This window comes from Planococcus citri, chromosome 4 (assembly GCF_950023065.1).
Source record: "Planococcus citri chromosome 4, ihPlaCitr1.1, whole genome shotgun sequence".
Lineage (NCBI taxonomy): Eukaryota > Metazoa > Arthropoda > Insecta > Hemiptera > Pseudococcidae > Planococcus > Planococcus citri.
This window is the reverse complement of record NC_088680.1, coordinates 28906879-28924419: the sequence shown is the minus strand read 5'-3', so window position 1 is coordinate 28924419 and position 17541 is coordinate 28906879. Positions and strand designations below refer to the sequence as shown.

At 36.8% G+C, this 17541-nt stretch overlaps 3 protein-coding genes across 3 annotated transcripts; 2 read left to right on the top strand and 1 right to left on the bottom strand.

The window, feature by feature from the left end:
- Positions 1–263: 263 nt before the first annotated feature.
- On the bottom strand, positions 264–762 carry LOC135845144 (THAP domain-containing protein 3-like). Its single transcript, XM_065363607.1, has 2 exons — positions 355–762; positions 264–281 (listed from the first exon to the last, which is right to left on the bottom strand). Exons 1-2 carry the CDS (start codon positions 760–762, stop codon positions 264–266), a joined length of 426 nt encoding a protein of 141 aa, XP_065219679.1.
- Positions 763–5929: 5167 nt separating this feature from the next.
- On the top strand, positions 5930–11290 carry LOC135843635 (uncharacterized). Its single transcript, XM_065361583.1, has 2 exons — positions 5930–7786; positions 10994–11290. Exons 1-2 carry the CDS (start codon positions 6118–6120, stop codon positions 11002–11004), a joined length of 1680 nt encoding a protein of 559 aa, XP_065217655.1. The 5' UTR covers positions 5930–6117; the 3' UTR covers positions 11005–11290.
- A 4100-nt stretch (positions 11291–15390) lies between these two features.
- Positions 15391–16944, top strand: LOC135845143 (uncharacterized). The gene has a single exon (XM_065363606.1). The coding sequence runs from the start codon at positions 15391–15393 to the stop codon at positions 16942–16944; it is 1554 nt and encodes a 517-aa protein (XP_065219678.1).
- Positions 16945–17541: the final 597 nt, after the last annotated feature.

Genomic DNA, 17541 nt, shown 5'->3' with positions numbered 1-17541 from the left:
ACTAAGAGCAACGATGTTTTCGTTTTCATTCTCCATGATAGAAATTAATTTAGAAAATTTTTTTCGAATAGCAGCCAAACACGCATTTTTCTCACTCACTTCAACGTTTTGATCTTTATATCTCGCAAGAATATTGTCCAGCTGAGACCACAATTCGAGTTTGCTGTTAGACGGTAGAACCTAATTGAAGTCGAAGTTGGTGAGAGTGACATTACGAACACGAATTTCACAAAAAAAAGTAGAGTAAATTTTCACTGACGATGTTACAACAGGAGTATCGTCTATTAAATAAAATAACACGAATTCATCAGTAATTTTTACATACCACCCAGCTTGCATGTAGCGATTGTTTACTTCTGTTTTGAATACTTCGAAGCTTTTAATGTGATCTGATTCCAACCACATTTCAACATCATTGTTGTGATTTTCGATGTACTCTTCTCTTCTTTTTGCTGGGTCAGTTCTCAATTTTGGTTTCTCTGGTTCACTGAGGTACTGTGGTACATTTTCGTGATGCACTAGCGGTATCGCATTCGGATTCAATTTCGTACGGGATCCGGTGTTGTCAATATCGGAGCTATGGAAATGATTGATACAGATGACTGAGTTTTTGGTAGGTGCCCAATCTTTTCGCGACACTTTCTTAATCCATTTTCTATGTACCTCAGGATATTTCTCCGCATTTGGAAACGAGAATACTTTGACATATGGTGTTCCACGATAATTACTTTTGCACTCGGGCATACAGCATTTGTTTACCATGATTTCGTCGTGAATAAAATCAAAATCATGAAATAATAACACTGGAACATTACATCCGAGTAAAATAACGAATATTGATCGCGAAAACACTCGCAAATATCGTAATAAAATAACACAAGCGAGTGAAAAAAATGATTGAAATCATATTGTCGCCATTACGTTGCTTTGACACTCCAGTACGCACTTAATCACCATTATTTCGTTTAAAAAAATGGATGAAATATCAACAATCGCACGAAATATCAACAATTGCGAACATACAATTGAATTGTAGAAAAATTAATCGAGAAAACACTCGCAAATATACCCATTAAATATGAAAAATTCGTGAAAAAGTAATTAATTTCATATAATCGCCATTGCTAGATAACAAAACTTGGGCCTGATAGCCTTGTTGCCAAGTTTCACGGTTCTGGCCTGTTAAATGGAGAGGGTCGTGGTTGTACCCAAACCAGATGATACTCTTCGTCTATGTGCCAATTATAAACTCACTGTTAACCCTCATCTCTATGATGCTCATGATCCAATCCCCAGAATTGATGAAACCCTGCACGAATTAAGAAATGCTTATTATTATTGCAAACTAGATTTGTTCAAAGCTTACCTACATATGATGGTTAATGAAAAAAGCTCCTTCATTCAAGCAATTTCAAAGCACTTACCCGTACAACAATTGTAGACGTCGACATTTAGTCGACATTTACATCGACTACGTTTTTTTCAACATGATGATGGAAAAGTGACCAATAAGTTATTTAATAGGAATCTTCTGTCCCTAAAGAAGCCAGGTTAATGAAAATTTTTGAAATTTTCTCATTATTTCTGATACCTCGACATGCGATGTCGACATGTTGATGTAAAATTCGATGCTCGAAATTTACATCCACAACTATGTCGACCAATTTTTCAGAATTAAAATTTCTGTTTCAGTGTTTAAAAGCTCAGTAAACATTTGAAAAGATGATCTTTGTTTGAAGGGAGAAAATTTTTTTAATGGCCTTGATAAAATTATTCACTTTTCCATAATTTGGAGTTGTCGATGTTATGTCGATGTGGAAGTCGATCATCCACAAATACATCGACACTAATATAATTTCTAGTTTTTTACCCAACTGATAAGCCGATGTTAATGTAGACAGTTTTATCGACGTGATATTTTAGCCATTGATCGGCAGATACGAAAATCCGCAGATACAAAGTTGCACACGGCACATCGAGGCGATAACGCCACATTTCCGCTGAAACTGCTGGTCAGCAGTTTTAGCGGAAATCATCCACGGATGATTAATACCGTCGGTGGATTGATAATTTAGTCGCAACGAACCTCCTCGTATCGTAACACTAGTTATAGTGTGTGCATAATGTGTTTTAATAAAGCCAGTAAAATTTAACAGCTTCAGCTTAAAGTTTTGCAGAATTCTCTTTCTTACTGAGTTTGATTGAGCTTCTCAAAACTTGCTGGTTTATTTCGAATTTTTTAGGAGCTTTTCTTGATTTTTTCACGTTTTAGAATTTTTGTGAATTTTCTTTCAATTTTTACTGTTTTTTGTTTTCGTTTTTTTCTTTAAATTGTAGTGATTTTTGCTGATGTTAATTGGTGTTTTTTTCAATTGTTTTCCCGAATTTTGATTACAACCCCCCCCCCCTGTCCTTTATCACTGATTTTAATATGTTTTATATTTTGCGATTTTTTTCTGTACTTTCATAATTTTTGATTTTTTTCCAAATTTTGATTTCAAGCCCCACTCACCCTTTTTCCCGATTTTTTTCACGTTTCAGGATATTATTTGTGTGTTTTTTTTTCAATTTTCACTGTTCTTTTTTTTTTTTTTTGAAATTGTGTAGTGTTTTTTACTGTAATGTGATCGGAGGTGTTTTTTCTAACTATATTTTCCCAAATTTTGATTTCAAGCCCCCCCCCTCGCCCTTTACCATTGATTTTAATGTTTTCTATTTTTTCAGTACTTTGATAATTTTTGATTATTTTTATGCTGCTGAAGCAAATTTTGATGAAAATTTCGATGCAAATGTCGACACATCCACATCCGTCACTTTTGGATGCCACATGTCGATGTGAATTTCGACACTGTGTGGAGCGAATTGTCGACATGAATGTCGATCAACATTGATCGACAATTACATCCACATTTGGCTCGACACAGGGTCGAAATTCACATCGACATGTGGCATCCAAAAGTGACGGATGTGGATGTGTCGACATTGACATCAAAATTGACATGGTCATTGTTGTACGGGTAGGTGCCTATCGAGTGAATCATTTATCATTTGGGATAAAAACAGCACCTCATGTTTTTCACAGAATTTTGGATCGCATTCTCCATGGTCTCAAAGGTGTTGCAAGGTATTTTGATGACATCATCATTTATGGTGCTACTTTGCAAGAATGTTATGAACGTTTAATTGCTGTTCTGACTGCACTTCAAAATAATAATCTCCACTTGAACAAACAGAAGTGCGTATTTTTCACCCAAAAAATTTCGTATTTAGGGTATGAAATTCAATACAACAAGATTTCAAAATGTCCGAAGAAAGTGGAAAGTATCCTCAATTCACCCAGGCCCAGAAACGTAGTAGATGAAGTTCGTAAATTCTTAGGACTCATTACTTATTATTCTAAATTTATTCCACATGATTCATAAAATGACTTATCCACTGCGCCAATTGCTTCTTAAAAATAGGCGATTCTTTTGGAGTTCAAATTGCAAATCAGCCTTCATTAAATTGAAGAATGAAATCGCCAGTGATCGTGTACTTATGCCCTATAACCCAGATTTACCTATCTCTTTAGCATGTGATGCTAGTCCATTTGGCATTGCTGGAGTTTTGTCTCATATTGTAAATGGGGAAGAACGTCCCATTGCTTTTATCTCACGTTCTCTCACAGAAGCAGAATCTAAATATAGCCAACTTGATAGAGAAGCACTGGCTATAATTTTCTCAGTTGACAAATTTCATACTTATCTATTTGGTCGCAAATTCGAACTCATTACAGATAACAAACCTCTTCAACGTATTTTTCATCCAACAAACGTGCCACCAATGACTGCCGGATGTTTATTAAGATATTCAGTTTTCCTGAAAGGTTATGACTGTTATGAGTATACAATCAAACACCGCGAATCCGAACGTCATCAAAATGTTGATTATTTCTCCTGAGCTCTGATTCCTGGAACCTCGGGCATAGAAAACATTCTCAGCCTCGAAACTGATATGATTGAATGGGACGCTATCAATCACATTTCATCTATCACTGTAACTAATAAAACGCTAGCTCAGGAAACAGCCACTGATAAAGAATTAAAACCTCTACTAGACCAACTCGAACAGGGAACAAACGATCCACTTTATTCTTTGAACCAAGGCATTATCTTTAGAGTGATCGCGTATTTATTCCCACATCATTGGGTCATCATATTTTAGATGAGTTACATTCAACTCATATTGGTATCATTCGTATGAAACGCCTCGCCAGACGATATTGCTACTGGCCAAAAATAGACTCAGACATTGAGCATATGGTACGTAGTTGTACTGCCTGTGCCTCAACCCAAAACCTTCCTCCTCAAATTCGAACTCATACTTGGGAAGAGCCTACTTCAAATTTTGAAAGAGTTCACATGGACTACCCAGGTCCGATCCGAGGTCAATTTTTATTTATTCTCGTTGATGCAAAATCAAAATGGGCAGAGGTTAGAGTTTCAAAATCTGACCCTACATCAGCCATCACTATCAAATTTCTCAAAGATATTTTTGCAACCCATGGTTTTCTGGTGGTATTGGTCTCTGACAATGCTGCTATTTTCAAAAGTACAGAATTTCAGAAATTCTGTGAAAGCTGTGGAATTATCCAGAAATTTATAGCACCCGGACATCCTGCAACCAATGGGCAGGCAGAACGTTACATTCAAACCATAACACATGCTCTCGAAAAAGGGTTACAGACATCTACTTCTCCTATACCTGTACTGGTAAGGGAAATTTTATTCAGATATAGAGCCACACCTCGTAACAATAATAAATCACCCGCCGAGCTTTACTTGAACAGAGTCTTACTTATTAAACTTGATGCTTTGCGTCCCCCTCCGACTCAACCTCTTCCTCATTCTAATCCTCCTGTAAAACGTTCCTTTCAAGTGGGGGAGAGAGTACTTATCAGATTCAACAACAAATGGACTCCAGGCAAAGTGCTGAGGTGTCTTGGAAGCCTCCACTATGATGTGAAAACAGACAACGATTTCGAAACCAAGAAACATGTAAACCAGTTACGACGGACAGAAATACCTCCTCCCAAACATGTGACATTTTCAAACGATGAAAATCAAATTCGAAAATCAACAAGGACCCGGAATCCGCCAGACAGGCTTTCTTATTAAGTGGGGGAGAATCTGTCGTATCTCTCCGAATCATGACTCATCATCGAGATCGCCACTAGATATAGACGCGGTCGCGAGTCGATATTAGTTTAGTTTTTAGTCTTAGTCTTGACTTATTATACGAATGTTCTAATCTGTAAATATATGGTGTACAGAAACGCGTGTTCATTTTCCTGGGACTTAACACATGATCATGTATGACGACTTCATACATGCAAATACTAAAAAATTGTCCCCCACATGCTCATGTATGATCATGTATGTGAAATTGCATGTTTTGTGTTGTACATTTTATTCTAAAATCTTGCATAAAAACACACCGATAATAGAATGTCCATTGATAAATTATGTATTTTCAAGCATGGTAAACTAATAAAATTTCCAAAAAACGAAAAAAAAATTTCAAAAAATTTTCGGCCCCGCAGGGCTTGAACCCCCAACCCTAGCTGAACATGACGCACGCGCGCCGATTTCCACCTACATAACTCACTCGACCTCCCCGCTGCATACCAAGGGAGGGTTTATTCATGCATATATTCTATTCGGCAATATATTCTTAGGTTTGGACTTCTATAATTTTCAACTTTTTGATTTTTTTTTTTTTTTTTTTTTTAAATGTTACTGTTGGTTGGAGTAATCTTCGCTTAGATCAATTGTCGCCTCTACGTAGATGCTAGACGTTCCTACCAGGCAGCCGACAGTCACCTTGGTGCTCTCTATAGTGTAGATATACCTCGTTGCTTTTATTAGGTACTTCGGAAGTACATGTTGAACTGTTGATATTACTTTTATACTTTTATACGAAAATATAACTTCTTTGATATAATTGTTGTTAGTTATCGTGTCTAAAGTACACTTAGTCTTTCATGGTAGCATAAGCGTATGGTTTTGATTCGTTTTGATTAAATATTCGATTATTAGTTCGGTAGTGATAGTACATTCGTGACAAAGTCATTCATGCATGATGGAGAATTTATTAAGTTCAATGATGGAGCGTTTTAAAGCTGAGTTGGAAGGTGTTATTCGTTCGGTAAACATGAGCAGAGGTCCGGTGAGCAGTCCTGTAATTAATCCGGCTTCGAATTCGTTTTCGTTTGTGGGCAATGTGCCAAACTACCTGTTGTTGCCGCCACTACCTCTGCCTCCTGCTACAACAGCAGCAATGCAGACAATGCCGCAGCTTACGGTAACAACATCAATGAATAAACCTAACCGCTTTGTAACAGCTCATAAAGTGATAAATATACATGCCAGTGATAACAATGTGGTTTCTGGTGGTACCACATCCGCATCCAGGATAGCCAATCTAGGCAATCTGGGAAACGCTAATTTCACCTCTGGCACTATACCTACCTCCAGCAGAGCCTACCTAGGCAATCTGGGAAATGCTAATTTCACTACAACTCCAATTGTGTCCTGTCGTGCCTCCGCAGTAACGATGCCTACATCAGTGGGAAATGTTGGATTCACTCCACAGTCGTTCAATGCGTATTTTCCAAACATCGAGTACAAATTAACAGAAAATTCTAGTTACAAGAACTGGAAAAATATGTTATTTGACGATTTGAGAGTTCGAAAATTAATTGACATCGTTGACCCGTCCGCGCCGAAACCTGTCACTAATGTCGATATTTCAACTAGGAAGGCTTCAACTAGGCTGATCATCTTAGGCCATTTAGATGCTCAACACCAACGTTTGGTTGAGAATATACGTGAGCCGGAGGAGATCATCCAGCGGTTAGATGGAGAAAAGCAACCGATCTCCGAAAACTTGCGCGAAGCTTTATTCCAGAAGATCACCGATTTGAAGTTCGATCCTTTCTTGAAAGAGCCTTCAAAGTTTGTCCGGTTACTCGAGGACATGTTTGAAAGGAGTAAGGATGCCGGAATGGTTTGGTCAGACCATTTCAAGAAGAGTATGTTGATATACAAGACTCGAGATTTAGGTGAGGACATTTCAATGCTGAATCGAACTCGACGTACCGACTACAAAATTGTGAAGAAGTGGTTACTAGATGAGGAGGCTACACAGAAGGAGCTGAACGCGGTATCGTCAACAGCCGCTGTGTCTGGTGTTCACTTTGCAAACCAGAACTCTGATGAGAAGTCGAATCGTTCTTTGAATAATAGAAGCCAGCATCGAAGGTCAAATGGGAGGAATGGCAATCCTCGAAACTACAACAGTCAGAATGGTAATTCTGGTGGTAATTCTCGAAATTACAACGGCGGAGGTTCCAATTCCAATTCCAATTCCAATTCTAATTCCAACCATGGTGGAAACTATCGTATCAATCCAAATGGTGGAAATCGTACTAATCGTCGTGATGACTACAATGGTGGTAGTCAAGAAAATGGTAGTAATTCATTCGAAGGAACTCATTATGGTCGATGCAGAAAATGCAACATGCGAGGGCATTCGTCAAAAGACTGCAGATCAAATGGGTCATTCTGTTACAATTGTAAAAAGGTAACTAATCATTTTGCTAAAAATTGTCCAGAACGAGAAGGTGGAAAGCAGTCGCCAAAGGTCAAGGGTGAGAAGAAGCCATCCAATCTTATGGTTCGTGGTGATGACAATTCCGAGTTCAACTCCAAGTTTTACTATCCGATTGATTGTTTCAACTCATCGGGTAAGTGTATGACAGCAGCAGCACTGACTGTTCATTTTATTGTCGATTCTGGGGCAAGTTACCATTTCACTAATGAGCGGCGAATTCTGAGTTAAGTAAGGAAATTGAGTAGACCTACTATTATAGATTGTGCCAAGAAAGGGCAGGAGTCTGCTCTGGCAATCAATGAGTTAGGTGAGTTTCATACTTATACTGCTCAAGGTAAGCCTATTACCTTTACAAATGTATTGTATTCCTCAGATGTGTCTGAAAATCTGCTGAGTTTACGGCAGCTGGTAGAATAAGGAGCATATTTTGATGGTAATGCTTGGCAATTTTACATCAGAGATGGTAATACTGGTGATGTGATCATTAGAGCTCAGTTTAGAACTCCGTTCTGGGCCACTGATCTGCGTATTCGGAATCCACGGGAGGTAGCTATGTTAACTAATGCTGATGATGGCGGTCCAAGTCCAACTTCTCTCACGATTTGTGAGAACTTGGGTCTTCTATGGCATACGAGATTGGCGCATGCATCGCTAGGCTATTTAGAGGTATATAAGGCTAAGATGGCCGTTTTGAAAAATGTAACCTTTGGTAAGGATATTATGGATTGTCAATCTTGCGCTTTAGCGAAAGTTCATAGGAACCCGTCGAAGAAGAAGCGTCAACGAAGTAAGATTGTATTGCAGAGAATCCATTCAGATGTGATGGGCCCTATAACGCCGTTATCGTTTCCAGGTAAACGTAGGTATGTGATTACCTTTGTAGATGATTTCTCTAGGTTTGCCATGGTATTTGTTATGTGTAATAAAAGTGACGCAGCTGACTGCTTTAGACAATATTTAGACGATATGCGTAGAATGATAGGTAAAGATGTCAAGGTACGATATTTGCGTACTGACGGTGGTACTGAATATGCAGGTGAGATGGGTAAATTGTTGAAACAGGAGAAAATCGAAATAGAAGTAGCGGAGCCAGATACTCCAACCCATAATGGGGTGGCTGAACGAATCAATCGCACCTTGCGAGAGAAAACGACAGCTATGTTGAGTGATTCTGGGCTTCCAACTGCGTTATGGGATCATGCTATATCTCAGGCAGTTTATGTTTATAATCGCACTCCTCATAAGTCGAATGGTTTTAAATCACCTTATGAAGTGTTTGGTGGTGAAACTCCTGATATCTCGTTTATACGCCGGTTTGGTTGTCTGGCGATTGTTAGAAAAACTAGAGATGAGTACGAGAAATTTGATGAGAGAGGTAGACGTGGTATAGTTTTTGTGATATAGATTGATTATTGAATAGGAAAATTTTTAGACTAGGGAACGTTAGTGAGCAGGAATAGGTATAGGAATTTTACTTTGAAGATAAATGGAGTGGGTTTGTATAGGAAAAGAGAACCTACCTATATCAACATAAAATAATGCTCGAATAAAATGAAGAGAAATTCCGAGTAATTCTAAACCAAAAAAGGGGAGAATAACACTATTTACACAGTAGACAAAGTCTACAATCATAACACAGTTTTGGACAATGTCCTAGTTTAAACACTCGAATAAGTAATTGAAAATTACGTGCATTTTAATTCCAAAGGAATAAAATTAAGATGGTTACACATTGAAATCTTTCACTAGATTATCTAAATGGGAAACTAGGCAAATTAAATCCTTAACTGGATTATCTAAATTTACGACTTAAAACAAGACCATCTCCTTGATCATTTTATTTCTAAGTTGCGACTAAAATTCTTAGCTGAATTATATGGTAGCCTAGTTTGAATAAGAACCTAAATACTGCCCGGAACTATGGCATGAGGAGTTACCTCAGCCTAGCCGGTATGCTCGAATTAAGAACTTACTCCATTTGATGCATACTCAGGAACTAAAGTTGAAAATAAATCATTTGAAATAATTCGAACTCGCGTACCGAAATATTACACCATTTAATTGCAATTCGAATGTTCAATAATTACATTATCAAAAAGATAAAAATATTCGAACGAACACGTTCATATACTCGAATTACCGAAAACATACTGACGTTAGGTAGGTAAGTACATAACGTCATAAGTTATCAATTTTCCCACCTATGATTTTAACCTTGACGAGGATCCTTGAATTTATGCCAATATAATTGCCTAACTATTTCTATTTAGGCATCCTTATATGACATTTTGAATAATACTATTAGCGGCTATCGTATTATGTTACCCTCAAAGCGAATTATTGAGTCGAAAGATGTCGACTTTATCGAGAATATTACATATGGTGTCTTGAAGAAAAGTAAAGACACGTTGTTTGACTTTAATTTTGATGAAACTGCTATAGCATGGCAGAATGATACAGCAGAATGTAATACTGCTGATGTGAATATAGATGATTCCAGTATGGTGTCTGGAAAACGTTATGACGACAGAAGTAATCCTGTTGCTAGTACTAGTACTCAACCTCAGAATGATGACTGGGATGATTATGACATCGTAAATGTCGAGGAAACTGTTATTTTTGATGATTCCTCTAATGACACGTTTTTAGCGTTTGATCGTATTATAGCATTACGTGCATGCTTATTAGAAGACGAGGTATAAAGGGGTGCTTGAGAAAGAAGGTGTATTTGTAGATGCGTACACCGATGCCTCTTTAGGTACTGGAGATGAGGGATGCTCCATTACAGGTTACTTTGTGCGAGCATACGGTGACCCAGTTGTTTGGCGAACTAGGAAGCAGTCGATTCCAGCAGGCTCCTCAGCTGGAGCGGAATATTTTGCACTGTCAATGTGTTCGAAGGATGCCGTCATTACAGTAGATTTGTTGGAACGATTGACGAAGATTAGACATGGGCTAGCTCTCATTCACAGTGATTGTCAACCTGCTCTCGCTATCGCCAAAACAACTGGAGCTCCTAAGCTTAGACACATTGCTAAACTTAATTATCATATTGTTCGAGATTTTGTTAAAAATAATAAAATCGTTCTTAGATTTGTTAGGTCGGAAGATCAGCCGGCTGACGCCCTCACGAAAGCTCTTGCCTCAGGTCGATTTCAAGAACATTGCAGCAGTCTGCTTAATATGTAAACTTGGCAGCGGTCTGCCAGATTTGAAATGGGTAGCAGTCTGCTCGATTTAAACTGAGCAGCAGTATGCTCGATTCGAACTTGGCAGCAGTCTGCTTGATTTGTAAATAGTGCAGCAGTCTGCTTAATATTTGTGATCTGTTTTATTCCAGGTCATTATTGATTCGATGAATATTGTACGTTGCGTTATGAACGCGTTAATTCATTACTTTTGAAGTTACGACTCAAGTTACTATGATCTGCGCTAAAGATTAAAGGGGTGTGTTGGCTGGAGTAATCTTCGCTTAGATCAATTGTCGCCTCTACGTAGATGCTAGACGTTCCTACCAGGCAGCCGACAGTCACCTTGGTGCTCTCTATAGTGTAGATATACCTCGTTGCTTTTATTACGTACTTCGGAAGTACATGTTGAACTGTTGATATTACTTTTATACGAAAATATAACTTCTTTGATATAATTGTTGTTCGTTATCGTGTCTAAAGTACACTTAGTCTTTCAGTTACAAAGTACACGCGTTTTTGACTGTTGTTAAACATTATTTTGAATACCAATGGTGAATAATTTTAGATGAATTGATACGTGATTTATTTAGGTTTTACTATGAATATAGGCATTTGAAAAAAAAAAAACTCAGCAAAAATTTTGGTATGAAAGTGTGAAAATTAAAAAAAAAGAATAATTTTTTTTGCCAAATTACCGGATGAAAATTTTTTAATGTTTTTATTTTCATCTTCAATTTTTTTTATACCCTACAGGTTATGGTGCAAGTCCTTCAAAAACACACAAAAAACAATCTGAATTTGGATATATGTGAAATGTGTGTCAATTTTTTCCCACAAATTGTGTCATTTTCTCATATCCTCAAATAAGAGCGTTTCTCATTGATTTTTTTTTCAGTAATTCTTGCCGTGATTTTTATAAAATTTTTACCAAGTTTTTGTTTTTTAATTGGGTACCTACTTATCATAGTTGACTATGGAATGTCCATCTACATATTGGTGAAATATTTCAATAATGCAAAAATATTAATTTTTTAGGTTTCTGCTTTTGTTTAAAACAGCGGTGACATTTTTTCAATGTGTTTCACTTGTAAAATTATAGCACAAAAAATGGTATTTCTCATCAATTCGTAAACAAATTTGTAGCGACATAAACAGATTTGTACAGGGAAAATCCATCGTAAATTATGAAAACAAATTTGAAAATTACCAAAAATCAGGATTTATGGTTTTCAAATTTTGGATTTATGAAAGTATGGAAATGTAGAATAGAGTAATCCATCCTAACTTCGATGTCTGGATATCTTTTTAAGCACTGGGTTGTCAATTTAAAGATGTGAATAATTATAAGATGATATCTCTCGCGATCTGAGTGCTAGCTCATAGAATCTTTAGGGTCGTAATAGATCGCGGACGAAAACAGGGGTTCCTTGTACTGTGCTACAATAATTATAAGATGTATTCATTAGATGAATATCAATTATTTATTAAGAATATTGGGGCTCACATAATCAAACCTGGATACAATAATGGCGTTGGGTGGGAAAGCATTTATGAGGTGACGAAGATTTATTAGTTGAATTGGTTATGAGATGAAGATAGTCGACAATCACATTGATTGGTAGAAATAGGGTCGAAAATTAAGATTTTCGACTGGAATACTTACGAGTCGGCATGTTATAAGATGAAAATACTTTGATGAATCAATGGTCAAAAATACTATTTTTGACTATTTTATTTACTCGGCTTATACACTGGAACTAGTATAGATCGGAATAAATCGAGAACTCACAAATAACTTCATAGCACACGTTTATATTGGATTGAAACGCATCGCAATACCAATCTTTGATCACCATTTAAGGGACGAAATTGAAGGTTATTTGACTATTTCTTTTGAGGAAAAATAGATTTAGGAAACTTAGGTCAATAAACACGAGGGTACTTTGGGTATTTTGTACCCATTTACACAAGTTTTGCTTTGGCAAAATAAAAGCCAACACGGACATGAAAAGTAAAGTATTTTAATCACAAGATAAAATGTACAGAAAGTGCATCAGCGAACGAGAGATAAAATGGAATGAAACGTATGAAATACATCGAGTACTCAGCTGTGTACAACTCTCAGCTAGGCGAGCGGCGCGCGCATTTGGCGCAGATGAACATGCCGCTAGGTTACGGCGCAAACTGCAACTGAACCGCCACAGTACTCCCCCCTAAGCGAGGGACTCGTGATACAATAAATAGTAAAAGACATTAAACAATAAAATGAATAAAATTTGTACATTGAATTGCTAGGACTGGAGGATATACAGGTTGCTTAGGTCAATAAAGGAACACGGCGTACTTATCAGAATAAAACTTAGGTCAATAAACACGAGGATGCTTAGGTCAATAAGGAAATAATAACCCGGGGGAAAAAAGTTCAAACTTGGCCATACATGATCATGTATGGTGGATGAACTCGAGCATACATGATCATACATAAACCGAAGTTTCCATACATGCTCATGTTACAAAATTGTCCCCCACATGATCATACATGTCATATATGATCATGTATGATCAAGTATGATTTAGTGTAACCATGATCATGTGTAAATGCGGGTATTTTTTTAAACATGAACATGTATGATCATACTTAAAATTCGAGAATGTATGAATTTTTATAATAAAAATATTGTCAGTATAAAATATATGGGATGAATTTGCTGAATGGTATAAGTACATAAGATGTGCTAAGAATGCAAGACAAATGTGGATAAATGAATTTCAGACATTTTTCCAGATTATAGACACTTTTCTAGATTATAGAATAAAATGTATGATATAAAACATGCAATTTCATACAAATGATCCATGCATGAGCATGTGGGGGACAATTTTTTAGTATGATCATGTATGAAGTCGTCATACATGATCATGTATGGCCAAGTTTGAACTTTTTTCCCCGGGTAAGGAAAAGGAAAATAATAAGTCGAACTCCACGAAAAACTTACAGAAGGCGATCCGAGAATGATGAGAAATCTCCAACTGTCCCCTAGGGGACGCAAAATAAGGAATACGTAATTACATAATTACGATCCCGAGTGAGTTCTGGGTGGTATTTCACTGGTCCATATGAGATGATTATAAGATGAAAGATCGACAAGGTCGACCTGAACTTGAAATAAAACTAAGTCCAGAGTTTGGAAATATTTCTCGGCATCGAATCGAACTGGAACGGAACGGCCGCTGGGTTGGGAGCAAGTCCCAAACCCATAAAATGGAACTTCAAATTAGAACTAAGTCGAGCTCTACGTGAAGGCAGGATCGGCTCGACTATATGACGTCATTGTTTTTCAGCTGTTTTCACTGATTTTTGATTCCGAGTGTTTTTACCGTAATTACGGTGCTGTTTTGGAACTTCTCAAACTTCTTATCCTTCACTGGCTACGCACACGCACCAACTCGTGCTTTTCTCTCCTTACATGACTTGATTTTGATGCTCCTTCTGTATTGTTTTCTACTGTTTATCTTAGCTCTTTCTCAATGATGTATGAATTTTTACTTTATTTTGTTAATAAATGAAATTGTAATAAATAATGAGCTTTCAATGCGGTGATTGCGATGAGCAATACAAACATAAAAACAGCCTTGTAAAACATATAAATGCACGACATTTGTGCAATGAACCTAAACCTGGAAAACTTACTAAAGAAAAACGAATAATTTGTGCCATTTGTAAGAAGAAATTTAATTTCTTTCTTCAATACTATCCGCATTTGAGAGAACATGGCATTAATATAAAAGAACAAACTGTCACTCTATCTAATGATGAAGGTAAGGGTTTCATTTTTATGTCTATCTATTCCTGAATATCAGTATACGTATCAACAATCAACTATCATTTTTCAGAATTTAATGCTTGGAAGGAAAATATTGAGAAAGAAACTTCGAGCATGTTTGTAAAAGATTACAAAGGAAAGAGACAGAAGGATCAAACATTAACAACAACGTACTTCTGTCATCGTTCCTTCAACTGTCGTGTGCATCGGAAAAAAGAAACAATCTCAAATAGCCAACCAAATCGAAGTTCTAATTCTAAAGCAAAAAAAACGAAGCATATTGGCACAAATAAATTGAATTTCACTTGCCCAGCAAGAATGACTGTTGTTCAACGCAATGATAAGATCATAGTGACTTATATTAACACACACGTTGGTCACAAATGCGAAGTAGTACGTATGCGTTTGGATTCTGATACACGTGCATTGATTGCAGGTGACTACACTTCTTATATTTTGTAATAGTTATAAATTTCAATCTTCAAAAGGTATTAATTTAGAATCTTTAAATAGGGAAACTATCACTTGGTGTTCCTGCCAAAAAAGTTATTGGTGATATTCGTAATGACTTATCAAAAAATGATGATGCAGATGGTAGTTTCACTCGTCTTCATTTACTCAGCTCAGATGATGTCTATAACATAAAGAAGAGTTTTAATATTTCTTGCCCTATACAATTACACCAGGATGACTGCACAAGTGTTGAGTTATGGGTTGAAGAAATGAAAAAGCTTTCTGAAAATCCGGTGCTAATGTACAAAAACCAAAAGGAGGAATCCAGTGAACTAAACAAAGAAGATTTCGTGTTAATAATCATGAGTAAATTCCAAAAAAAAATGTTAAAAAAACTAGGTGCTCAAACGATATGTATCGACGGTACTCACGGCACGAACCAATATAAATACCAACTATATACGCTGCTAACTATTGATGAATGGGGCGAAGGGTTTCCTGCCGCCTTTTGTATCTCCAACCGCGAAGACGAAGCGATCTTCAAAGTTTTTTTTTCTCGAATCAAGCAAGAAGTTGGTGTAATACAAACAGATTTGTTCATGAGCGATGGAGCTGCTGCGTTTTACAATGCATGGCGCATTGTAATGGGAGAGCCCAAGAAACGTTTACTTTGTCTATGGCATGTCCACAAAAATTGGGTACTGAATCAAAAAAAAATCAAATGTGATGACAAAAAAAAGCTTGTAATGAAGTCATTAAAAAGCATCGCCGAAGAACTCAACGAAGAAGCATTTGAAACGGAATTCCAAAAACTCTTGACGGATTTAGATGCCGATACAGATACAAACGAATTTGGGAAATACCTACGTGAAAATTACGAAAAGATTAGAAGAAGTTGGGCGAGATGTTATAGACGTAATGTTCCGATCAATACTAATATGAGCCTGGAGGCGCTCCATCGATCACTCAAATATGACTATCTGGATGGTAAAAAGTGTTTTAGAATCGACCGAACTGTGCACGAATTACTTTCCATTATAAGAGACAAACGGTTCAATCGGATTCGTAAGATTGCAAAACAGACACCTTACAAGAACATCAGTAATATCAAAGCTAGTCATGCTAAAAGTTTGGATTACTTGGATGATGTGCAGCCACACCTTGAGCAAGAGAATACATGGATAGTAAAACAATATGTTGTTCTTAGACAACAAACGGAGATAAATTCATGCTGCCGAAGGAAATGTGATATTTGCGAAATATGTGTACATACTTACATATGTACGTGTAAAGATAACACGCTTAGCTTCAATATATGTAAGCACATTCATGCAGTTGCAACGAAATATCCGATTGGAGACTTGACTGCCGAACTTGAAATGGAGATCATCGAAACTGAATCGGATAATATTAATCTACCATCAACAAGTTGCCGCAGCAGTACTGATATCACTAATGAAGTTATGCTGAAAAATGGTGTAATTTATGGTATATTGAAAACAAAAAACCTATCCCCAGATGAAGGCGAAGAAATACTGAAACTTCAAAATAAAATGTTGGAGATATTACGTAAATCTGATAAATTTCCCTTTCCGATTCAGTGCCAGGATTCTAGAGGAAAGATTGAAAAACAATCTTACTTTCCAACTAGAAAAATATCTAAGAAGAAGCCAGCTACTTTACCGTACGTTTCAAGAGCAGCCATGGAACTTATACAACAAGGTTTCAGCTCCCAAAACAACGAAGTGGCAATCATACATGAAGAGTTCGATCATCAGTATATTATTGAAACTCCTACACAAAATAAATCTAACACAGAGTAGAATTGTTACATTTTAAGTTTATTCGATTTCCATTAAATTACTTTGCGAGAGAGAGCTGTGCATAATTTAATTATACTGAATACATTCGATTCAAAAGCTAGACAGACGTAAATGCAGCTAGAGCTCAATAAATCGTTTCGTAATCGTAAAATAAATAAAACTTTGAAAAATTTCACTGTTGGAAAAGCAAAAAATATTCATCACTTTATCACTCTTATAAAAAGTAGTTTTTAGGTTTCTAGAAGAAGAGATGAAGCTAGTATAGCTTCAGTAGCAAAAAAAATAACAAAAATAGCGTGAAATAATGACGTCATATAGCAGAGCCGATCCTGCCTTCACGTAGAGCTCTAAGTCGTACTTGACACAGGAACCACACCAGAAACTACACTGACGAGTTAGATGTTTCTCGGATCGCTTCTCTAGAAATTATGATTTTTTAGGGAAAAGAGAGGGTAAGTCGTGCGCGCGCCACGAATCGTGATTGGCTAAGCGCTACCCCCGGAAGTGTTTAGAAACGAATAGGAAGTCGAGAATATGACGTAATATCCGTAGTTGATTGCATCATACACGGAAATTATGTCTCCGGAAGTTGCGTCA